Source organism: Neopsephotus bourkii, unplaced genomic scaffold, assembly GCF_033783945.1.
Source record: "Neopsephotus bourkii isolate Nb327-2 ecotype Australia unplaced genomic scaffold, CSIRO-AGI_Nbou_v1 NB_920, whole genome shotgun sequence".
NCBI lineage: Eukaryota > Metazoa > Chordata > Aves > Psittaciformes > Psittacidae > Neopsephotus > Neopsephotus bourkii.
Genome location: NW_026901414.1, coordinates 67,332 through 92,043, shown reverse-complemented (window position 1 = coordinate 92,043; position 24,712 = coordinate 67,332). Strand labels below are relative to the sequence as shown.

Sequence of the window (24,712 nt, the reverse complement as noted above, 5' to 3'; positions counted from 1 at the left end):
CTTCCCCGTCACATCTCTGCATACCCTGATGATGTTCCTGTGGCCCTCCCACTTGGCCTCTCCCTTTTTCCACCTCCCATAAATTTCCTTCTCGAGTTTAAGGTTTCCTAGGAGTTCCCTGCTCATCCATGCAGGTCTCTTGCCCTCTGGCTGAATTAATGGGGATACAGCGGTCTCGAGCTTTAGGAAGTGCCTAGTGCCTTTCTGGTTTCTGCAAAGGCAGATTTAAAAGGCTGAAGTTACTATGTTCTAAGGACTTGGAAAGCAAATGTCAAGACTCCAAATTCATTATTAACAATAGAAACAAATTATTTTTTTTTCCCCAAGTTAAAAATTGGAAGTATGATGCTACTCTGATTTCGTGACAGAATTACTTTTCTTATGTTTCTTGTTCATTGAAGTGATTTCTCCCACTGAAAATTGTAAGAACTGACCCGCTTAGTGGAGGAGTTATGAAGCCGTGGTATTAGTGTTTATTTTAATTTGACATTTTCCCAAAAATTGCTGTATTCCTGCAGTTTCACAGTCTTCTTCTGTTCTGCAGACCTATTTGGATTTGATTGTGTTTAAAGATTAAGAGTATTTTGTTTTGGAGGGCTCCCAGGAAACATAGTTTCCTCAGTAGCTTCCTCTGCTTTCATCCTGTTGAACTCCCATAAAGAGCTTACTTTTAAACTAAGGTGCACGAGTGAATTGGACCAGTAAAGTTATGTAAAGATACATCTACAACTTTGTGTGTATTGCTAACAGCATCCTCTTTACTCCTTCTGGTAGCTGCTTTATCTGGTGAACTGTTGTACAGTATTATTGCATGATGTTAATTAATATACTGTGAGATCGTTAATGCAGATAAAATTTTGACATGCTTGCTTTTTTTTGTGACTATTGTAATTCCTGTCCCTAAGTAGGAAGAAATGTGTCAAGTGCTGAAAAGACATGTTTAAATAAAGTTGGGTTTGCTTTTAGCAGTGGTGCCTCCTAATCTTCTTCAGGTTGTTTGCATCCGTTCTACATGGAGCGCTCTGTCTCCAAAGTTGAGTTGTGATACAAGACCCCTCATTTTAAAAGCACTGAATGAGTTGTTTGCCCTGGTTCCCTCATTAACAGTGAATACAAGTGAACATGAGGTATGTGTTCATGGAAAAAGGTGAGTCTCTTCTTTTTGTGCATCTTTGTGTATGTGTTTTATGTGTACATGCTTGGTTTTAGTATCTGAATCGCACAGGCTGCCTGAGGTAAATCATAATGCATGTTTCCGTACAGCTCCACAAGTTTGACTTGCATTAATGAATCATGGGAGATAGGTGGGAAATCCAAGTGCAAGGTTGACCAATTTTCCTTCCCCCAGAATGTGGGGATATGTGAATGCGTCTGAAGTTTAAACATGTGCCCTTTCCACTTTCCTAGCTCAGTGCATGTTGATGTAGCAGCAGTTTGTTTCAGGTAACTGTCTCTATTTCAGCTGCTTATTTGGTTAAAGAAAATCTGAATGTCTGTTTTGATTGCTTTTATAGAAATTTAAAGCTCAAGTTGTCAACTTCCTTTGGAACAACACACAAAACAAGGTAGGTGATACAGCCGAAAACATTAATTCCTGGTGTCAGCAACTGGATATTGTTTTATACCTTTCTGTCAAGACATCGTTATTTATCTCATAAGGGGTCTCATTTCTAATAGGGTTTCTTCTCGTTATTGATCATTTAATGCCATTTGTGAAGCAATGTAATGCACATGGAAGGTGGTAACTGATGGTCCTAACATCAACCACTCACAATGAGAATTGTAGCCAAAAATAACTGACTCCAGGGGTAGACTTCAGCTTTGATGTGATGAAGCATCTAGGCAAAACTGCAGCTATGAGAACTAGCTGAATTCTTTCCTGGGGTATTGTAATGCATCATCACCATAGGACTGGAGGAACTAAAATATTTTAGTTTAAACATAGCTTGGATATTGCTACATAAACTACCCTTCCAGCAGTAGCGGCATTTAGCAATCAGGTGTTTACTATCCAGCTTAGGTAATGGATCCTCCTAGTTTGCATTGTATATGTAAAGTAAGCCATTGAGAGTGTGCCTCAGGAAAACATTGTTATTTTAAACGTAGTTAGTGGATAGGCTCTTTGCGTGTGCAGTTTCCAGTTGATAGCATTACTGTATGCTGTGCTTTTGATTTTCTTTTTCCTCTGGTTAATTTTCTAGGATGCTGTTGTAGCCATTTCAGCTTACAAATCACTCTCGGCATTTGGCTCTGAAGAACATAAAATTTTTCATCTTCCTGAACAGGTAGCATTTTACATGGGTTGTATCCTCTTACCTTCTTGTAAAGGAGAGAAGGCTTTGTGCCAGAGAACCATCCTCCCTTATAGAAGGAATATGAGCTCCTGCTGGTGAAATGGGATGGAAGTATGTATGATTAGCATAAACAGGACTTAGGAGAGGGCACAAACAGAGAGTGAGGTGTAAGCAATCAAAAAGTAATTTTTTTTTAATGCATTAATTAAGTCAGCAGGTTATTTTTTGGTCACCTAATTTGCATTTTAAGCTTTTCTGTTACTGTTTGCAGTTGAGTCTTGACACTATGCGGCACTTGTGATTACTGCTTCGTTATTGCAGTCACCCTCATGCTTAGTGCTTTTGTTCCTAAAATGGGCAAGTCAGTTTGAAAAGTAGGTGCTATTTTCAGAAAAAAAAAATTTTAAGACAGACTTGGCAATAATCAGTAGTCTGTTGGTACTTTATGGCATCGTAAATGCTTCGGTAAGTTTTTATTTATGGCATTATTGTAAGATTGGCACCATCTGTGTGTTGTAACTAGCTATTATGAAAGGTCAGAATAAGCAACTTTAAAATTAAAAATGTTCTTGTTTTATATAAATCAGTGAGGCGATTTCAGTACAAATGTTATAGCTGAAAAACGTATTTTGCATGGAAAAGCACAAGATAGAATGAGGGGAATCTAAACATCACTGCAATACTGAATTTTTCACAATAGTACACAGCTCTTATTGGTACTGTTACTTTATACTTGTTAGAAAATAAGTATGTTTTAATTGAAAGCATTATAAATATATTGCAGTTTTTCAAATTCTGAAAACTAGTATAGGATAATAACACCTAACAAAAGTGCCGTCTGTGTTATCAAAGTGCCAAAATAAAATACTGTTTTTCTCTAATTGAAGAAGAGTCAGAGAGAAAATGAAGTTTTAGTAATATTAGGTCAGTTTTGACACTTAGAGAGAAATTTTACTTTTATAGATACGGATTTACATACTCGTGGTTTTTATCAACCAGCTTTGCCTTTCCTTCAGGTAAAAGAAAAGCTTTTATTCTTTTAGTTTCAAATTAACAAAATGGAGTGAAACTAATGAAATGCGGAACTTCTCATATTTAGTCAGTATTTTTGACACTTTGTTGACACTTGGAGTCATGAAAGGAAACAGATTTTGAATTTTTGTGCTGATTTATTTATTTCTTTAAATCTTTCAGGCACGACCAGAAGTAAACACTTTGGAGGAGGCAGACGTGGATGAAGGAGAAGATCTTTTTGTTCCAGGCTCTTCATACATCAAGCTGTTGTCTCTAACACCAGCTTGTGTTTTAGGAGGTATATTATATTCAGTATTTGAGGTTACTTTGCAGATTTATAATCACCATGACTATGCAGACATGGCTTTTTTATAGTGGAGTATCAGGTTAAAGTGCAGCTGGATAATGTTATACGAAATTACAGGAAAAATATTAAAGTGAAAGTTCAGAGGAAGACAAAAGCCCAACCCACTTTTAGGAAGACAGGGGTTCAGAGGTCCTGGTGGTGGAAAAAATGCTTATAACATAATGTTAAAAATCCTTATCTGTCCTAAAGAAAAAGCCAGTTGCTTATTACTTGCTTCAAGTGTCCATTGTTTCACTGAAGTGCAACTTCAATAGGGAAGACTGAGCAGATGTTTTTAAAGGCAGCTCTTTATATTAGTTGAGCACGGGCTGAAGGAAAAAACCATACACCCAAACCCATAATATTGTATAAACAGAGTATCAGTAGTATTAAACCAATGCTGTATACAAAAATCTATTTAATAAATAGATCAGTGCTATGCTTAATGTTTTAGTGATGCATATTGATTTTAAATTATGCTTCAACAGATGATCTCTGGTTGATGCACTTTTTTGACACCTATGTAGTTGAATCACTTTTAGGATTTGGGATTTTGAATGTTCACTTGATTACTCTCATGAGTGTTACCTTTCATTTCCAGTTACAAGCTTGTTATGTTAGTGCCTGGACAAAAGTATGATTATTTCACTGTTTGTAGAATACATGAGGTATCGATGTTTGATTGTAACTTGTAAACATGTCCATGGGATAGTAGTAGTATTCTGTAGTATTTTCTCCCAGTGGGGGCTCACTGAAAGATCCATTCACTTGATAATCCATGCATTGGAGTCTGGAGTATATGCAGTCTCACCTGGAGAGCCTGTGTTGTGATAGATGTGCTAACTGTCAAGTTCTGGAAGCTTTGTGGGGAAGACTGACATAACATACGGCAACTAAAGATAGTGATGTGTCTGGGCAGAAAACTCAAACTGTGTAATGAATGCTGAGATAGGCAAATTAGCAGGAAGATGGGAAACCAAAATGGACTTTGTAGAGAGCAGGTTGAGTAAGAAGATGCAGCTAGTACTCACTGGTGTCCTGGTTTCAGTTGTAACAGTTAATTTTTCTCCTTCCTAGTAGCTGGTGCAGTGCTGTGTTTTGGCTTTACTCTGAGAACAATGCTGGTAACACACTGATGTTTTAGTTGCTGCTCAGTAGCACTTACCCTGCTCAAGGACTTTTCAGTCTCTCATGTTCAGCTGATGAGGAGGGGCACAAGAATCCTGGAGGAAGCAGAGACAGGACACTTGACCCAAACTAGCCAAAGGGGTATTCTGTACCACAGCACTTCATGCCCACTATATAAACTGGGGGAGTTGCCTCAAAGGCCCAGATCACTGCTTGGGTCAGGCTGTGCATCAGTCAGCGGGTGGTGAGCAATTGTGTTGTGCGTCACTTGTGTTTATTGCCTTTTTTTACTTCCGTTTTTAATTTTATATTCTCTTTGCTTATTGTTTCCCTTAGTATTAGCACTGGTAGTAGTAGTAGTTTTATATGGTACTTCAGTTATTGGACTGTTCTTATCTTGACCTGTGGGGTTTGCATTCTTTCAGTTTTCCTCCCCATCCAGCCCAGAGTGGGGGAGGAAGGAGGGAGCGAGTGGCTGCATGGTGCTGAGTTTTACCAGCTAGGCTTAAACCACAACAACTGGTATAAAAAGACATAATGAAAACATATAAAACTATTTTGTTCCAAGCTGCCATAGGTATTTCTTGGACCCAGAAAGGATGAGTGAATACCCTTTTGTCTCCTTTGTCTTCAAGTTTCTAGTCAAAGTAGGACTGCATGTAATTTGAGAGCTTGTATGGCAAAGTTTTAAGCCTACTGTGAAACAGTTGTTATAAATCCTCTTAAAACTCAGTTATGTAACAAAAGCACTAACAGATTTTTAAACATGCAAGGTTTTCAGGGTGCTGGTACAATGCTGGCTCTTCGTGATGTGGTAACAACTAACTTGCAGTTGTATATGTACATGTATTTTACACACACAACATGTACAGAGCATGGCTTTTTCTAATGTGTGCCTGTAGAAGTTGCTCAAGATTAACTTCACAAATGAACAGTAAATTAATATTAATTGCGTAATGTTAAACCTGATTAGACTATAAATGCATAGCTTGAGAGCAGAGAACTGTAACAATTTGTACAGCTATGGTAACAGAAGTCAAGGGAATACTTCCTTCTCTCTGTATCCACTGTTTGCATATATACGCTCCCTCTCCACCTACCTTCTTTGCATTGTGCTTCTTTTAAATGTCTTTTACAACAACCTGGTTTTAGAGACAATGTTTTTCACTGTGTTGGTAAATATCAGTTTTATTTCTCTTTGTCATTGTGTCAGCTTGTGCCAGTTTTATATGGCAGTCAGAAGGCAATCAATATCTCATGGCATAGTTAAGACCATGTTTCTTTCCTGCCTTAGTATCTGACTTACCCAGAGCCTTTTGATGTTGCAGTGTGGTGTTGCACTGGCGTCAGAGAGACTTGCTAAGAGTTCTGGTATTTGACATGACTAGCCTATCTAAGCTTATTTCCCATGAAGCAGTGGTATCATTTTGGGTTTTCCAGGGTTTGTTTTGGATCCTTGCCATCATGGTCTGTGACATTCCCTTTCTTTTTTTTTGTTTTGTTTTGGTTTTGTTTGTTTGTTTTTGGGGGGGCTCTTTTGGTTTTGTTTTTGTTGCAATTCATCCAGCATTTGAAGAGTTTGCAACATCACTTGTGAAACAGGAGATGACCAACATGCCCCGTGGTATCTATCATTCTGCCTTGAGAGGAGGGACCACACGGTCAGACCAAGGGAAAGCCATGGCAGGTGTTCCAAATTTCTTGCTGAAAATGTATGAGAGGAACAAACAACCAGGCATGACGCCAGGCCTTGCAGGTAAGCTGTCAGTTTGTTGAAGTTAGACAAATATGCATGCTCTGACCCAAGTATTTCTATGAATCTGAGAGTTAATCAGTTCAAGAAACAATGTCTTATGCCACTTGCCTATGCTTACATAGGCTTTTTAAATTGAAGGCTTTGTTAACTTTACTTTGCTTTGGGTTCTCCCCAGCTTATGCAAGACTTATGAACTATTACCATGAGTATTGGTATTGACCCTTCTTTTCCCCTTCTCTCCCTCCTTAAGCTGGTATGTTGTCTTGTTACGACCTTCCAGTCCATATGGGTAAAGATGGGAAGCCTATTAATCGATTTTTGGTCAGCAGGGGCCGTAATTTCCAGCAAATGTTGGTAGCCCTCATTCATGAGGTAAGTTGCTGATTTTCTTTCCTTTTCATAAGTATTACGCTTTCCTTCCCTGTCTTACTACCTCACTTGTTTATGCTAATTAGGTATTAGCATCAGCTAGCAATGGCATGTATGAATATATGATAATTAACTAAAGTTGCTGTAAGGACCATCTAACTTAACATGTAGATACTTTTTACATGTTCACTGATGAAGTACTTCTGAAAATCAGTAAACAAACAGAAGTTGACCTTGCCTTTATCCACCTTGCAGGCTACTGTACCTGCTTTATGCCTGTTGTATGTAACCAGCTGTAGGTGAATAACAGGTCTGAACAGCAATGAGATTCTGTGGGGGAATGATATTTTCACCTTGCTAAGACTTGCTACTTTATTTTGTCTTTTAAATGTTTCAACTCCCTGACCTATTAGGCTTACATCACAGAAACCATGCAGTTACCTTTGGTGTAGTTTTGGATAAACTACAGCAAAACTTAATCATTACAGAAAATGAAGTGCTTGTAAAACAGATCTTTCAGAGAGTTTAGAATTATGGTATTTATGGTATATATGAAAGTTGCTATTTGAAAATTTTGGAGAGCAGAAAGCAACTAAGTGGTTACACTGCATCCAGGGAAATAAGTGGTCCTTTCCTAATTTTATGCCAATGAGAGCAGTTACTAACAAGAGTGGAAGTGTATTCATTTCCTTAAAAGTTCATAAAATAATTCTGTTAATACAGTCATTTTGTATTGCTGCAGAGGTTGATTTCAGTCTGACGGTGAATTTTCTGCTCACAGGACACAAAAATGTATAAATTGTGTTAGTCTGATACAAGCAAGAGAGCTTACATGGTGATAAAACAAATCTCGTGTAAAATTTAGATTGAGTCTTAGCCAGAATGTCCAGAAATAAAAGCAGTGTCATTTTATTGTATGCTGTTTTGTACATAGGAGCCTTTTCTTCAGAGCACAGGATCAACCAGAACTGTGTAAAATAAAAGGAAGTGTTTATCTAATACTCTTACTGTACTTGTTGCAGAAGTTGGAAAAGCTAGAATGAATAAAATATGGTTTGCAGGTGGGAACGTGTTTCGGTCCTGATTTTGGTTTGTGACTGACACCCAGCAGACCTGGAGGCTAGCAGCTGCAAAATTTCTTTATGGTGCTAGTAAAATCACTGACACCAAACACTTTGTGTCATGAAATAAGTGATCACAGGGTTTGGAGAGTTTTCTGTTTACAAACTGAAAGTCTGGCACAGAACACAGGTGGACATGCAGTAGAAAATGCATGAGGGCTGCTGCATTCTGATCTTGTGGTGCATCTGCATAGTGCTCTGTTAGCTTTGCTCTCAATTTCTGCTTCCTGCTTTTTCACTCTGCACTTACAGTAGTTCACTCCCTCACTCTCTTTAGAGCAAATTAACTAGTTCCCTTTCTAGCAAACCTGTCTGCTGCATAGTTTGCCTAAGTTTCCAGTCAAGCAATGTGTTGTATGTATGTTGAAATTGGCAGCTTCTGCCTAGTTCAGTCTTCCAGCCCTGAAACATCTCTCAAACACTTCCACGTATTAGGATGCATATAAATTTTTTGCCTGTCATACAGCATCTGTCATTTTGGTCCTTTGTCTTGTGGCCATAGAGACACCAAATGGATCCCAGTAGAAATTAGGCCAAGGGGTACAAGGATGAAAGCTATTCTGCACCAGTTGTACTGAGGTATAGAAATTGTTCCCTGGTACTCTGTTATGAAGCCGGTGTCAGCAGGGTTCTGAAGTAATTCAGATTGCAAATTCTTCTCTCAAATAGTAAAAATAAAACCCCAAAACCACCCTTAAACACAGATCTCAAGTTATCTAATCACTTACACAAGTTTAGCAGGTATTTTCCATTTTTATATCTAACTGCAAAGGATAAAAGCAGAAACTGGAGGTAATACCCCTCATCCTCACAGAAATGTTCAAGTAAATCAGTAGACGTTATCTAACATTTTCCAATGGAGAGTACCAGGGGAAGTCTACAAGGCTATTGCAAAATGTGTCATGGAAGCAGATTTAGAGTAAGAAGTTATGAATGGTGCACAGGCTTGCATAGCATCCATGTGGTGAACTTGGTGGAGTTAGTGATATATACCAATGACTGGAGACAGAAATATTCTACGAACTATCTTTGTTGTTTGCAAAGTTAATTGGTTCAAGGTGTGTTAAAACTAAAAAGAAATCCAGGTATGTTTGAATTATAAACCTAACAGCGAAACATCTTCAGACAATCCTAACTGTACCCTTTTAGTGAAAATTCACAATAATTGTAAAGTTTTGATTGAAATAGATCAGTATTTCTGCTCTGAGCTTACACTGCTTTAACAGACAAGTTTTGTTCTTGCATTCTTTCCCCTTGTACAGAGAGATAGTTGGAGTTAGGGTTGTCAGAAAAAGGTATTAGTGCCTTTGATGAGAAGAGAAAGGTGTCCATGGGCTCATCTGATCGAATTTTGTGCCTTAGTGTTTGTTTAGCCCTCAGTGTTCTTCTGAGGAGCAGAGCTTAACAGTAAAAAGGGAGCTTAATCTATAAAGCTATCAAATAGCAGTATTGGTCTAAGAAAATTGAGTTAGTAAGACCTAGGCTCACCTTTTGCCTGTACAGTCACTGTAGGAATTGATGTGGTTTTGTGAAGTCATTGCTGCAGAGTTCAACACAGCATGTTAACGGAGGGCTTATTAGGGGGTTTAAATTACCAGAATGACATTTGTTTGCTACAGCTTTGAGTCCTTTTTATTTGCAGGGAGTGGGGAAGAGGGTGTTAACTCTTATAGTGACTTCTTAAGTAAAGTGAGAAGCATTTGTTATAAAAGCTCAAAGTGGTCTTTGAAGTATTGCTCTCAGCATAAAGCTTAGAGAAAAGTGTGAGGTGGATGTAAAGACCAAGAAATTACAGTTAACCGGGAGCTAACAAGCGTCCATTCATTTTATGTCCAAAAATCCCCAGTGGTTGGCATTTCCTTAGTGATTAGCAGTCTTCAGTATAATTGGTGTACTGGGATAATAAGGTTTTTGTCTCTTCAGTGCTTTGCTCTATGCTCATATCTGTAGAATCTAAACCTACAGGTTGCGTATCTGTGTATCTATATGCTTAGTTGCCATTATTATGCTCAGTTTTGTGAAAACTGAGGCATGGGGAGGGGCTTCAGGCAAGCAGTTTCATTTTTGTAAGATTATTTATGTGTAGAAGAGTGATGCCTGAGATTCTGCCGCCAAAAAAAAAAAAAAAATTAGTTGTGTGAGGTCTGTATGCAGAGGTTGCATGTTTAAAAGTCTGTAAAGCATACAAATAACAACTACGTGGGTTTAGCTGCCATTCAAATCTGAGAGTAACAGCGATAATGAAAAGGTAATTTACTATTAAACCATAACGGGCCAGAAATATTCTATCTCCTGGGTGTTACTCTAGGTGAGGGAGTGCATACAGCTGTAATATCTGTCAGCAAAATCAGGTTAAGATGGTGCAGAAGGTGATTTTGATGTCATTTGCACTGGTATTTCACAGGAGGCAAAACATATGTTCAATAAACAGTAGTGCATTTAAAATGCTGTATTGCTTTTTACTGGTGACTTGAAAGAGGAGGACCATCTTTCCCAGAAATGGGGATGTGCTGTTCAACTGATTATTAAACAGAGCTTGTTAACCTCTCGTTGAGAGGACAGATAAGCTACTGTAGTCACAGTGGTCAGACATCGCACAGACCATGGGTTTTGTTTTCTCTACAGCTGCCTGGATCAACTATACAAGAAGCCCTGTGAGGTTATCACAGTCACCTGGGCTAGGTTAGCTAATAATTACCTGTGTCTGGTTCAGTTTTGGGAGTAAATCTAGGAGCTTACAGGAGTAATCTCTCAGCAGCTTCACTTACCTGTGTTGTGAAAATTAGTTAGGATTAATAGTCACATATGTTCACATCATGCACCATATGTTTTGATGGTTCTGTAAATGTATGTTTTGAGTTAAAGTTACTAGGCTTTCAGCTAGCTACCCATCTTTTCTTTCTGTAATGGAGGTAAAGGTTCATGCTCTATGAAAAAACATCAGCCTGTTTTTTGACAGTTGGAACCAATGCAGTGCTTTTAGAATGAAGGATGGTCTTGATTTCACATGTTTCTCAGTATTCAAGTGCTTTCTTTGTGTTGAAAGTAGCAGTTATTTTGCCCTAATAATTAGTAATATTTACAGACACAATTGCAAAGTTGGGTGCCAGCAATGAGTTGTACATTATTAAATACTGTTCTACAGGGATCATGTTAGGCGCTCTGTGTACTCACGGAGCATTCCCTGCTTCTATTTTTAAGTACATTCATTAGATATGCTGCGATGACACGTATCTTTGAGCACTGAAGTGGGAAACTCCTTCTGTACATTTCCTACCTGATCTCATTTTGATGTGATCAAGAGATTTATGGCCTTATTTAAACCTTATATGTGAAGTACCTGAAGGTGGTAATTGGATTTCCTGGAGCAGAATTCACTGTAGTGTATTTGTCTGTGCCAAGGTATTTCTGTGGATGTAGTTCAGATTATGAACTACTTTGTGCTGGTTTTCACTCCTGAATTTACTGAATGTATCTCCTCCAGTAATGAAATGGTATTCAGGAAGTAAATTTGTAATTTGTAGGTTTTTGCTTTCCTCCTCCTCAATCTGATATGCCTTGGAGAAACTCAGACAATTTTTTTCTCACAAAGGAATGCTTGGAGAGGATTTAAAAGTACATGCACACAAATATGTTAAAAAAGAGCCTCTAAGCAAAATTTGAAATTAAAAGAGATGCTGCTTCACTCTTTCATGGATGTGAATATGTAATGCTAGCCTCATTTATGAACTGAGGCTGCAGTTTATATGCTACATATATGAGAAGGGCATTTAAATACGTGCCTAAAATTTTAAATGACATATGGGCATTGTTTAAAACATGTTTTCACACCCACACATTTGTTAAGAGATGACTGAAATTAGGAATCAAGTGAGTTGGCAGGGCTACTGAGGTAGAAACCTGCTGTAGTTAGCAAAAGAAGTTACTGGGATTCCCTGTCTCCCTTCTCTACAGCAGGTTTTAAGATCGGCCATAAATATTAATGGTATCATCATTTCTAAGTTCTGTAGGCAGTATTCTCTGTATTAAATATCCAGGGAAATGATAGAAACAGCCTTAATTTCACAGCTCCCTAAATTTGTTTCATGTGCCCTCTGCTGGCTGTGCATCAGTGGAAAACAAGTGAGCAATACACAAAGGTCACTGGCAAACACAATGGTACCAGTGCTGAAAGCAAGCTCATCAAGACATTGCCATGCTGTTTGATTTTTAGTTGGAGTGCATTGAAGAGGGGAAACGACCTTCTGATTTTATTTCGTATTATTTTTAAGTCTTGCAGAAGCGTGCAAAATTTGTGCCATGTGGATTCAGAAGTGTTGAACTACAGGAGCAGGATCTCCCGTGGTTTGCCAGCATTCCCTGTCTTGCGGTTTGGCCAACTCAGTCTATGCTTGCGTGTCTTTTCAGGGAAACATGCTCTTAAGCTTTTATCAACAGGCTTATATTATTAGGTCCTAGCTCATGCAGTTTCTTATTGCCTCAGGTATCAGGCTGCAGCTCGTCCTTGAAAACTACTCAGCAGCATGGCCTGGCTGTGCTGCCTCCTGAGAACATCACAGGACCAGTGTGGCAGTGTTTCAGTACTACTCATTGGTTCAGAAGTCACTTAACCTTCCTTCGCTGTGCCTCCCACTTGCCAAGTATCTTCTTACACATAAACTGCACGCTCAAATGAATCTGAACTTCACTTACTATCAGCTTTGTCTGTGCTTGCTAGTGTTAGTTAATGAATGCTTAATGTAGTTGTTGTTGTCATTGTGTGTCCAGTGATAGAGGAGTAAAGACTGCTGCTTTCCTGTACTAAAATAGTGGATATCAGCACTGGTTATGTGGTAATCTTCAGTACTATATCCAATCATTTTCAGTCATAGGTGAAATCTAGTTGAGTGTTCTTTGTCATGTGAAGATATTATATTCCCTCTTCCTCTCATTCCACTTGTTATAAATATTTACTGCCATGAAGAAGGTCAAATAATCAAAAGTTGCTCAGCAGTTCTGCTGGTCATCAGCTATATCTGCAAACTTTAGGTAAGATGTGTGAGTTGCTAATAGTACTTTCCTAATTAGACAATATGGTCTAATTTGCTTCAAATGTAACAATACACCCAAAGCTTTGTATTTCCTGCCGGAGCATCTGAAGTGTTTTGAAGGCCTGTTTTTCTTCCGATGCACAATTATGGATTATGTGGTGAGCTTCATAGATCACAATGAGACAAATCTGAATGCACAAATCTGAAAAAGTTCCAGAGCAGAGACAAAGGGAAAGGCTGGAGTTGCTGCAGATGCCTCTGGAACCTGAGGTACACAATTCTGACTAGGGCCTTGACTGCTTATCAACAAGGAGTAATGAATTCAAATTTAAACAGGGGAGCTCCAGGTTAGATACAGGGAAGAAATTCTGTACTGTTGGAACCCTGAGGCACTGGAACAGGCTGCCCAAAGAAGTTACGAATGCTCCATCCCTCACAGTGTTCAATGCTAGGTTGGATGGCGCTTTGAGCAACCTAGTTTAGTGTAAGGTATCCCTGCCAATAGCAAGGTGGTTGGAACTAGGTGATCTTAAGGTCCTTTCCAGCCTTAATCATTCTGTGATTCTGTGTTGATGAGCAGAAATGAGAAGGGTGTGTGAATAAAGTTTTGGCTAAAAAGGAAGGACTAGCTTTACTGAATGTTACCCAGTTAAAGATGAGATTTCTTTTTTTTCTGCAGGGTGTGATCAAGTTGGCTGTGGGGTAGAGTAGGTAATTATTTTGATAGATTGACTTTTATATGCATATATGTATACATGTATTAGTACTTATGCAAAATCATTTTAGGTTTACCACTAACAGTGGACATGAAGTTTTAGCATGGTCCTATATTTTTTGTTACAAAATCCATGTCAAGAAAGAATATTTATATACAACACAAGGGGCATAAAATAGAGAAGATGAACCAGGAAGACTTAGGAAGGTTCTTAGCAGACAAGGGGAGTTGTTTATCTTGGTTGACCAGTCTCTACAGTGCCAGTGGAGCACATGATGGGGAAAGGAGGGGTTTCCATATATAGAGGCATGGAGTAGTTTACATTTTAACAGTGACTAGTCTCCATAATAAAATAGGAGGACTGAAAAAGAGAAATACTAACCTTCCGGTATTAAGCCTGGCAAGATTAGTTACTCTAAGTGGGCTTTGCACAATTTCTGATCACAGGGTTTTTCCATTACCTGGGGAGTCTGTCGTGTTCTTCTAATTTAGAAATAAAATGTGAAGGCTTAAGCAGCGGATACTGAGATATCCCGTCTCACCTCAGCCTGACATGTTTGCCTCTCCTTTATTAAATACTGATTACTCTGGAAACCGATGATATTAAGTAACTTACTTCAGTAGAGTCTAAATGGCTATGATGACATTTTCTTCATCTTTTTGGCAGAGGCAGAAATAATTGGACAGTAGCAAGAAAAATAATTCTGTATGTCCATCTTTGAATATGATGAGATATAACAATGCGTGCCCATCATTTTAATTACAGAGCTTACGTTGGTTTTGGGTCTGAAAACACAGCAGTTTAAAAGGAGAGGACACCTGTACTCTTGCTATAATAAAATATTGCTGCAGTTAGGACAGTCATGGAGAGAAATAGAGACTCTTCTAATTAGTTGTGATACGCAATTTTTAATATATTTTGATTTATAAATTGGATAATATGCAAATAGTGGGGAGAAGCGGGCATATATTATGAAGGTCTCTGATGTCTGGAAAAACTTCCTTAATGGCCTTGAATTTGTGACCCATTCTATTTCACTTAGACCTGTAATTACTTAAGCTTTAAAGGGCTAGGAAATGGCTTGTTACTGAGATCACTTGACTTCATTTTTGTTTTTAAACGCACATGTAAAAGTCTTTCAGTTAGTTTGCTATGGTACTTATTGAAGAGACCAGCCTTGGGCTCCTGAGAGAAGTCTGTGCACCTGATCAAATTGTGTAGTTGACTGAATTATTTCTCTGTTGTGAAGTTGAGGCTGTTATACCTGTGTAAGATTTGAAGGGAGGCAGGGAGAGCTGCTGCGTACTTCTTTAAATTATAACTGAGGTGGTCTTGTTTTCCTCTTGTGAGTTCTATGCTGGTGCTTCCTAGAAGGAAACCTTGTCATTGCTTTTTTTTTTTTAACAATTTCCTTAAAGGAAATTTGAACTATGTATTTGAACATAATTATATATACCCCAGTCACAAACACTAACTTGATTTAAATAATTGCCCCTGTATTTTGATAGTCATCTACTTGTATTTATTTTATATCTGTTTAAAGCTTTTAGAAACACCTAAGATTTACAAAAACTATGACATATGTAAGCAGCACCATCATCTTTGTTCTGTGTTTGTCTGTCAGCGCTGCCAAGTGTGGTGCTTATTGCCACATACAGTTCCACTACTCTCTCTGGGATCAGTTATCTGACCTGCCTGAAGCAACCATTGGTAACGAAGCTGAAATTAACTTAGTGTGTTAACCAGAAAGGATAACAAAGTACATTATCATTTTAGTTTCCTACAGCCATGTGTAACATCCCATCGGTGTGAGCCTATAGGGTTGTTCTTACAATGAATATCTGCAAATCTCAGGTTGGAGAGCATACATTCTGCTATGTTAGATTTAATGTAACCAATTCTACCCTTTCTGGTGTCACACAGGTTAACATTCAACCTTCTGAATGGCACCGCTCTGTACTGCTGCCACAGTCCTGGTTAGGATTTATGAGTCGAGCCTACAGTGCAATCCTGCAGGTAATTTCGAGGTTCATAATATTGTGCACACTAATATTAATTCAAGTGGTGTGAGTTTTATTTTTACCAAGAAGAGCATCCTTGCAAGTTACAGTAAGCTTGAGGTGTTTAATGGTAAAATTTATGAAAAAGAAATGAGTCTTAAGTTAGTGTCAGTACAAGCTGGGATACTTTGGAGAAGTGTAACTTCTGCTTAAGTTTAGGTTCTTCCTGTGTCAAGCTGCACAATGTTCCAATTCTTAGACTTTTTAGAATGTTAAATTTTAGCTAGAGCTCTAACCTGTTATTTTTGAGTGAGAATTTTGTAATTAGAGTACCACAGGGGAGACAAAAGCTATCAAGGAGTGATTCATTAAATAGAACTTCTCTTCATCAGCATATAATGCGGTCACTGTATGAGGAACTCATCTTTTTATTTTTTTATCTTTATTTTTTTTCCTATCTAATGGTTAGGAAGTATCTTAAATCCTCCTTTCATTAGGTTACCTGACCTGATATCTAGAGCAGAGTGGTTTTGCCACAGGAAAATTATCAAAAAAGCTTTTAACAAACAGCTGACTTGTAGAAGGCTCTCTTTGTGTTACTAGAAAGTCTTATTTGTTTGTATTTCCAGGCCACATCAGCTATTTTCAATGTGAGCATCTCAGGTTGCAGAGCAAATTCTAGAAGCTTTGATTGTTCCTCTTTTTGCTGCTCAGCAAAACATAATCTGCTCTCACATTTTCAAAAAAATTTTATCTTGGCCCTCAGCAAAATACCATATTCTAAGTGATCCAGTCCCATTACAAAGCAGGCAACAGCTATTTAAATTGTAATTTTAGGTTGTAACTACAGAGGGGGCCATTGTTGCTTGCATGTAATTACTTTTTTTATTTTACTTCCATTCTCAGTCAAGATGTAGAAAGCTTGGCATTTACCAGATTTTTTTTTTTAAAGCCTCTGTTGGATCTTGTACCATTTTACTGGGCAATAGAGCATATTTTTGTTGTTTCTGAAGTCCCTCACTGAAGATATGGTATTTATGCTTATTCCCTTTGCTTCTGTCATCTGAGATGGACAAGAAGAGACTGCCATATAAGATGAGTAGTCTGGATAGTACATAATTCAGCATTTCTGAACAACTAGTAATCATTTCTACACTTTAGAGGCACACCAAAACACTTGCTTGAGGATTTTTTTCCCTTTGAACTCCTGAGAGTTCTCTTGTCTACTCACATGATTAAGCACTTCCACCAGCTTGTGCATTCAGCATGTGTTTGAGACTTCCTGTAAGCTTTTGGGTGACATGAGTTTACAGGATAGACTCTATTGTATTCTCAGGGTTTCTTTGCACACCCAAAGTACAGGTGTTCAATACATGGGCCTGGCTGTATTTTTTTCAGTTAAGGCTTAATAATCTACTAAGGAGCAGTAACTGACAACCTAAGCAAGTTGAGATGTAATTTGCATTGAGGTGGAGACTGAACATTAAAACAAAGCTGCTTAATATGTTCAGAGAACAATTGTTAAGAGGCCAGAATCCATATACTCTCCTTTAAAATACAGAAAAAGCTGTTGTAGCAGGTCACAGGGAGGTTAGATGATAGAAAGGAAAAGGATGAGGAATTCTGCTTTAAGTAGTGAATCAAAAAAAAAAAAGCGATGTTTTGCTGTTACAAACCATGTTAGCTACCAAGCTTCTAAATCTTATTTCCTGCTCGTTGTACCCCTTCCCAAGGGAACTTGTATCTTTGCATGGTCTAGGAGAGATGTCTCAGTATCTGTGGCTGTTTGTGCCATCTGCAACTTGTTTTCCTCACTCAGAACAAAAAATTACAATTTTTTTTACCTAATACATTGTATATTACATCTGAAAAGCAGTCAAGTTCACTTACAAAGTAGCCCTCCGATGAAAGACTACATGTGTTACCTAAGTGTTCTCTGAGGAAATGTTATTATGATGATTTGCTGTGAAAGATCTGACTTACTCTGTAATCCTGCAGGGCAGACAGGCAGAGCTGGAGATGCAGTTAAAACATGGAAAAGAGAATCCTGAAGAGGTGCAATACAAACAATTTACAGCCTGGCTCTGGTAAGGAAGTGCTTATTTGGTTCTCAACACTTGTAATGGCAAATGAAGGGGCAGAGAAGGGCAAGACTTCAAAGCCTTTAGTTTTGCAAGTTTGAAGACTGCATGAGCAGTATTGGAAAGCAAAACAGAACAGACACTAGATACAATGGCCAAAGTGCAGGGGGATTTGGAAGAAGCTACTGGGTAACTGTCTCCAAGGATTCCATATGCATGGATTCACAGGTACCTTCACCTCTACAGTGTCTGAAACTTTGTCAAGTAAGCAACTGGAAGGAATAGAAAATCCTGTTTTGTCTCATGTTAAAGGAGACAAAACAAATGCAGCAAGCAAAATTTACTTGTAGAGACTAAGTGAGCTGTCTCACTGAAAATGGCTTGATAAAAGAAATGTAAGCCATGGTATGGATTTTGTAGTAAACTGAGACACACCTGAGTTCGTATGGTAAGCCAGCCATGTTGAATCTGAGGATATCGTTTAAAACCAGCCAAGTGATGCACACTCTGATCCATATCCTCAACTACTTGAGTTTCAGTCAGCTAAGGAGTGTCTTTCAGTCTCTCAGGATTTAGCCATATGTCCATAGCCAGGGGAACAAGGTGGGAAGTGGAGGCTTCAGGGAGAGAAAGAGCTACATATCCATGGACAGTACAAATACTTGTTAACTGTGCTTGTTCACAAGTACATTGGGAACAAAGCACATACAGACAAATTCAAATGGCCTTTGCCTGTCAGGCAAAAAGGTGTTACTAAGTCACACTCAACAGGAATGTAAAACTAGGGGGGCCTACAGTCAATTTACAGAGGGACTTTTTACAAGGGCATGTAGTGACAGGACAAGGGGGAATGGCTTTAAACTGAAAAAGGCTAGCTATAGATTAGACATTAGGAAGAAATTCTTCACTATGAGGATGGTGAGACTGTTTAACAGGTTGCCCAGAGAAGCTGTGGATGCTCCATCCCTGGCAGTGTTCAAGGCCAGCTTGGACATGGCTTTAAGCAGCCTGGTCTAGTGGGGGCTGTCCCTGCCCATGGCAGGGGGGTTGGAACTAGATGATCTTTAAGGTACCTTCCAACCCCTTCAGTGATTCTATGTCTTGTTTTGTTCCAGCTAAATCTAAATTAAAGGGTTTCATAGAAAGATTCATTTGTATTTTCTGAGTAGTCTGAATGTAAAATATATAAATAATGAACAGAATTCCCTGTAACAGAAGAGAAATCAAAGTAGTAAGTGAACACAGAGCCCAGTGTTAGCTTTCGTATCTTTTACTGTAGCCCTGTAATTGCTTGGTGCTTCAGGGCTCTAACTTTAGTACCATTTAGGCATTTGTGTTACTCGTTGGCTTTCACCTGACTGTGGACAGCTTCATATAAACTTCAGTGTTAATGCTTTATTGTGCAAGTACTGTGAAATTTTGTGTTTATATTTGCTAAGTTGGTGTGTTTCTGGTGTAGATGGGTTTGAAACTCTGTGCAAGTACAGTGTGGTTATGAAGGAAGCCTGAGTAGGTTTCTTTTACAGCCTGAGATTAACCCAGTCTTATACAGCCCTGTTTTACAAGGCATGCATAATCACATATTGTGGACCTGTGATTGGAGTGTATCTTTCTCTGTTGGTAAAAGTCATGGCCAGGCTGATACTGTATGTTACAGTGACAGGATCTGTTTTCTCACCCGAACTTTGCAATATAGAAGATTCACTGCATATCTGCTTCTGTCTTGATAGGAATGCAAAACCAAACAGATGTAGACAAGTAGCCTATTCTAAATCAGCTACAGTAATGTGTAAGAAATTTTAGTTACTCCTATGGCTTTCATTTAAATGGATTCAGGTTGCTATACTGCCAAATAGCATAACTGCCTATAGTAGTTTCCAGGAGCATAGTAAGTGTTGGATAAATTGTTATGCTTATCATGGTAAAATATTTTCATTTTATTAAGGTGAGACATACCACAGTGATCTAGAATCTTATGCTAACAGGTCAATGGACACATTTATGGCTATTGTATGAACCTGTATTTTACAAAATGTGGTATGAAGTCAAATAAGAGCCATTTATAAAACACTGGTAGAATATATGGCAATGAAGATATGTTTGGTGGTACATTAGCACTATTACAGTTTTAGTACTTCTGATTAATTTGTGTCAAGTCTTCTGATAGCAAAGGGAGGTATTTGTTAACCTAGAATGCACATGTTTAAGGCATAAGGGGAATTCAGCCTAAGTTCATGCTACAGTTTAATGAGCATGGTGTAAATTCTTTCTGTTTCTGTTGCAGGGTCAGAGATATGTTGACTGATATCATCAAAGGTGCTTCCAAGTAAGAACTATTAATTTGTTACAGATGAGAATCTGTTTTGTGGCAGAAGATACAATATTTTCTGCAGTTGGTTATATGCCAGTTTCATTATTTCACATGACTGCTCTTTAGGAAAGGAACTCTTCCCCAGCCTGTGCCATGAGATTTTTACTACAAATTTGTGTCTATTAGAAAGGCTGATGATTAATGTTTTGAGTAAAACCTGGGTAGTGCTATGTGCACTACTAGGTCGTTTTTTAACCAGCAGCCTCAAGTAGCTTTACTTCCCTAGTCCTGTTTGTCACACTATTTCTGATACGAGCAAGAATGCCGTTGGCCGCTTTGGCTGCCTTGGGTACACCTCTGGCTCGTGTTCAGCCAAGCACCCACCCTTTAGATATTTATGTGCATTAATGAGATCCCCTCTCAGTCTTCTCTTCTCTAGAATAAACATGCCATGCTCCTGCAGCCTCTCCTCGTATGAGAGGTGCTCCAGACCCCTGATCATTCTTGTAGCCCTTCACTGGACTCTCTTCAGTAGCTTCTTTGCTTTCTTGTACTGAGGAGCCCAGAATTGGACACAGCACTTGAGATGTGACATTACTAGGGTTGAGTACAGAGGGAGGATCACTTCCATTGACCTGCTGGCCGCAGTTCTCCTGATACCCAGGATAGTATGGGCATTACTGGCCACAAAGGCACACTGCTGGCTCATAGTCAGCTTGTCATCCACCAGTACTCCCAGGTCCTTCTCAGCTGAACTGCTCTAGTAGGTCAGCTCCCAACCTGTGCTGGTACTTGGGGATCTTCCTGCAAGTGCAGTACCCTACACTTGCCCTTGTTGATGCTCATTAGGTTTCTCTCCACCCAGTTCTCCAGCCTATCAAGGTCCAGCTGAATGGCAGCACAGACTTAAGGTGTACCAGCCACTCACCCCAGCTTCATATCATCAGCATTTGCTGGGGGTACATTCTATCCCTTCATCCAGGTCATTGATAAACAAGCTGAATAAGACTGGACCCAGTATTGATCCCTGTGGAATACCAGTGATTACAGGCTTCCAAATGGATTCATGAAATGTAACCTATTTGAAGTCAATGGCCAACAACGCCAAATGTTTACATAGACTGGGTAATTATTTAAGGCAAGAGATACGGGGAGATTTAAAAGAACTTAACTAAGCACCTAGTTGTAATTACTTGTAGGTATCTCTTATCTGAAAGGAAATCATTCCGGTGTTCAAAGCAGGAGAGTTCAGTGACAGTCGATTAAGACCTGTGTGTCCTGTTTTAAAAAGCAAACCAGAAATCAGGTGGGGTTTGGATCGGAAACAGATGCCTAAATTTTCACTTTTAAAATTAAATTTAAAATAATAAATAAAAAACAATTTTACAGCAACAATTGAGGAAGATTTTAGAAATGGAAGACTGAGTAACTGTGATACTGACATCTATCTTTTCATGAGACTGAACATAAGTTAAATTCTCTCTCTTATTTGTAGGTGGCAGATTTATGTATTTTTTCTTGAGTTCTGAAAGTAAAGGTTTACAGCATGATAGAACTTAGTACTCCTTGAAACTTGTTGTTTTCCTTTTATGTTAATGTTTTCATAGTGTAAGAATGTAATTCATAACTTTTTTTTGAAGCTGAGATTTCAGTGATGGCTGCTTTGCTGAATTTCCTGAACAGATGCTGTTGCAGTGAAGCAGCACCTGCCTGTCTAGCATTCTCTGTTTGAAGAGCTTTTTTTTTTTTTTGTTGTCCTATGTAGAGATGGTACTACTTAAGACCAGATGGTGCATTTCTGTGGGTGCTGCTTGCTCTGCAGGATGGCAGTCCTCATTACAGTGGAAGCAAGCTACTGTTTTTATACAACTTTGTGTGTGCTAGGCTTCATATAAAAGACAAGTATGAAAAAAGACTGAAACACTTCTCTCCTCCATTCTCCATTTCTATTTTCTGAAGATGGAGTAGACTTTTGCTGAGATAGAAGACAGCCCAATAGAGTTGCTAGGTGCAAAGGCCTTTCCTCCTACCACCTGTAGCATAATTTCCATGCACTGAGATATACATATTTTGTTGCCTGCACCTCTGTTATGCTTCTTATGTGCTTGCCTTTTTCTGTCCAGGGACAGCCCAGTGGTGAAAGGAAACTCTATTTTTGCCTTAACTGGTCTTGCAGTTGCTGTAGCCAAACATGAAAGCAGCCTTTCCTCAGACATTGAAGGGATGCCTGAGGTGAGTCAATGTGGAAAACGGTTTCTCTACTCTTAGTGGAATGTAAGGAAGCATGTTTGGTGGGCTGGTAAGTGGATGTGAAGTACTTCGCATTTTGAAGTTCAAATTTCACCCTACACAGTGAATGCCATCTGGTAGCTGCTGTGTGATCTACACAAAAGGAGACAGAATGTGTAAACACATGAAAAGCCAGACAAACGCATTTGTTTTTTGGTTTTGGCAGGTGAGATAGGGATCTAGCAGACACTGAATGGAAGGTTACAGATGTTGGAATGGAAGGTTACAGACTCTTTACAAAAGACAGGCCTGGCAGGCGCGGAGTGGGAGTTGCCCTTTATGTTAGGAATAGGCTGGAGAGTATGGAACTCTGTCTGGGGACTGGTGAGCAGTTAACAGAGAGCTTGTGGGTCAGGGTTAAAGGGAAAACAGCGATGGGAGACATTACTGTGGGGATCTGTTATAGACTGCCTGATCAAGAGGAATCTGCGGATGAAGCACTCTATAGGCAGATAGGAAAAGCCTCACACTCACAGGCCCTTGTTCTCATGGGTGACTTCAACCACCCTGACATCTGTTGTAATGACAATACGGCCCGGTACAAGCAATCCGGAAGGTTCCTTGATTGTGTGGAAGACAACTTCCTTCTGCAAGTAATAGAGGAGCCAACAAGGAGAGGTGCCATGCTTGACCTTGTGCTCACCAACAGGGAAGGGCTCGTTGGAAATGTGGCACTGCAGGGCAGCCTTGGATGCAGCGACCACGAGATGGTTGAATTTGAGATCCTTAGGACAGTGAGAAGAGCGTGCAGCAAGCTCACTGCCCTAGACTTCAAAAGAGCAGACTTTGGCCTCTTCAGGAGCCTGCTTAGTAAGGTTCCATGGGATATAGCCCTAGAGGGCAGGGGGGCTCAAGACTCTTGGTTGGTCTTCAAGGATCACCTGCTACAAGCTCAGGAGTGTTGCATCCCAACCAGAAGGAAGTGCAGCAGGAGGGCCAGGAGACCTCCTTGGATGGATAAGGAGCTCCTGAGGAAAATTCAAATGAAAAAAGAGTTTTATAGAAAGTGGAAGCAAGGACAGGCGGCCTGGGAAGAGTACAGGGATGTTGTCCGGGAAGCTAGGGACCAGGTTAGGAAAGCTAAGGCCCAGTTAGAATTAAACTTGGCTAGGGATATTAAGGATAACAGGAAGGGATTCTACAGGTACATAGCAAATAAAAAACAGATTAGGGAGAATGTAGGCCCCCTCAGGAAGCTCTCAGGTGAACTAGCTACACAGGATTTGGAGAAGGCTGAGGTTCTGAATGACTTCTTTGCCTCGGTCTTCTCTAGCAAAGGCTCTGACCACACCACCCAAGTCTTGGAAGGCAGACGCAGGGACTGTGAGAATGAAGACCTTGGGCCCACTGTAGGAGAGGAATTGGTTCGAGACCATCTTAAAAATCTGAATGTGCACAAGTCCATGGGACCTGATGAAATCCATCTGTGGGTCCTGAAGGAGCTGGCGAATGAAGTTGCTAAGCCGCTGGCCATCATATTTGAAAAATCATGGCATGTCAGTTTCTGACAACTGGAAAAAGAGAAATATAACCCCCATTTTCAAGAAGGGGAAAATGGATGGCCCAGGCAATTACAAACCAGTCAGTCTCATCTTTGTGCCTGGCAAAATCTTCAAGCAGATTCTCCTGGAAGGCATGCTAAGGCACATGAAAAACAACAAGGTGCTTGGTGACAGCCAGCATGGCTTCACTAAGGGGAAATCCTGCCTGACCAATTTGGTGGCCTTCTATGATGGGGCTACAGAACGGATGGACAGGGGTAGAGCAGTTGATGTCATCTACCTGGACTTGTGCAAAGCGTTTGACACTGTCCCACACGACATCCTTGTCTCTAAATTGGAGAGATATCAATTTGATGAATGGACCACTCGGTGGATAAAGAACTGGCTGGATGGCTGCACACAAAGAGTTGTGGTCAATGGCTCAGTGTCCAGCTGGAGAACTGTAACGAGTGGTGTCCCTCAGGGATCAGTGTTGGGACCGGTGTTGTTCAACATCTTTGTCGCTGACATGGACAGTGGGATTGAGTGTGCCCTCAGCAAGTTTGCCGATGACACCAAGCTGTGTGGTTCAGTTGATAACGCTGGAGGGAAGGAATGCCATCCAGAGGGACCTTGACACGCTTGTGAGTTGGGCTGATGCCAACCTCATGAAGTTTAACCATGCCAAGTGCAAGGTCCTACACCTGGGTCGGGGCAATCCCAGGCACAGCTACAGGTTGGGCAGAGAAGAGATTCAGGGCAGCCCTGTGGAGAAG

The 24,712-nt window shown here is 39.7% G+C and overlaps 2 protein-coding genes across 2 annotated transcripts in view; one reads left to right on the top strand and one right to left on the bottom strand.

Annotated features, from left to right (window-relative positions):
- The window catches only part of HACD4 (3-hydroxyacyl-CoA dehydratase 4), a 251,036-nt gene that overhangs the window by 181,035 nt on the left and 45,289 nt on the right, over nucleotides 1-24,712 (bottom strand). The gene's annotated exons all lie outside the window — the stretch shown is intronic.
- Nucleotides 1-24,712, top strand: part of FOCAD (focadhesin) — a 94,124-nt gene that overhangs the window by 44,465 nt on the left and 24,947 nt on the right. The window contains exons 16-25 of the mRNA XM_061357748.1: nucleotides 993-1,127; nucleotides 1,515-1,565; nucleotides 2,202-2,285; nucleotides 3,489-3,606; nucleotides 6,350-6,538; nucleotides 6,789-6,910; nucleotides 15,698-15,790; nucleotides 17,773-17,861; nucleotides 20,140-20,181; nucleotides 22,290-22,398. Coding sequence (XP_061213732.1) covers nucleotides 993-1,127; nucleotides 1,515-1,565; nucleotides 2,202-2,285; nucleotides 3,489-3,606; nucleotides 6,350-6,538; nucleotides 6,789-6,910; nucleotides 15,698-15,790; nucleotides 17,773-17,861; nucleotides 20,140-20,181; nucleotides 22,290-22,398 — 1,032 coding nt within the window. The remainder of the gene's footprint in view (nucleotides 1-992; nucleotides 1,128-1,514; nucleotides 1,566-2,201; nucleotides 2,286-3,488; nucleotides 3,607-6,349; nucleotides 6,539-6,788; nucleotides 6,911-15,697; nucleotides 15,791-17,772; nucleotides 17,862-20,139; nucleotides 20,182-22,289; nucleotides 22,399-24,712) is intronic.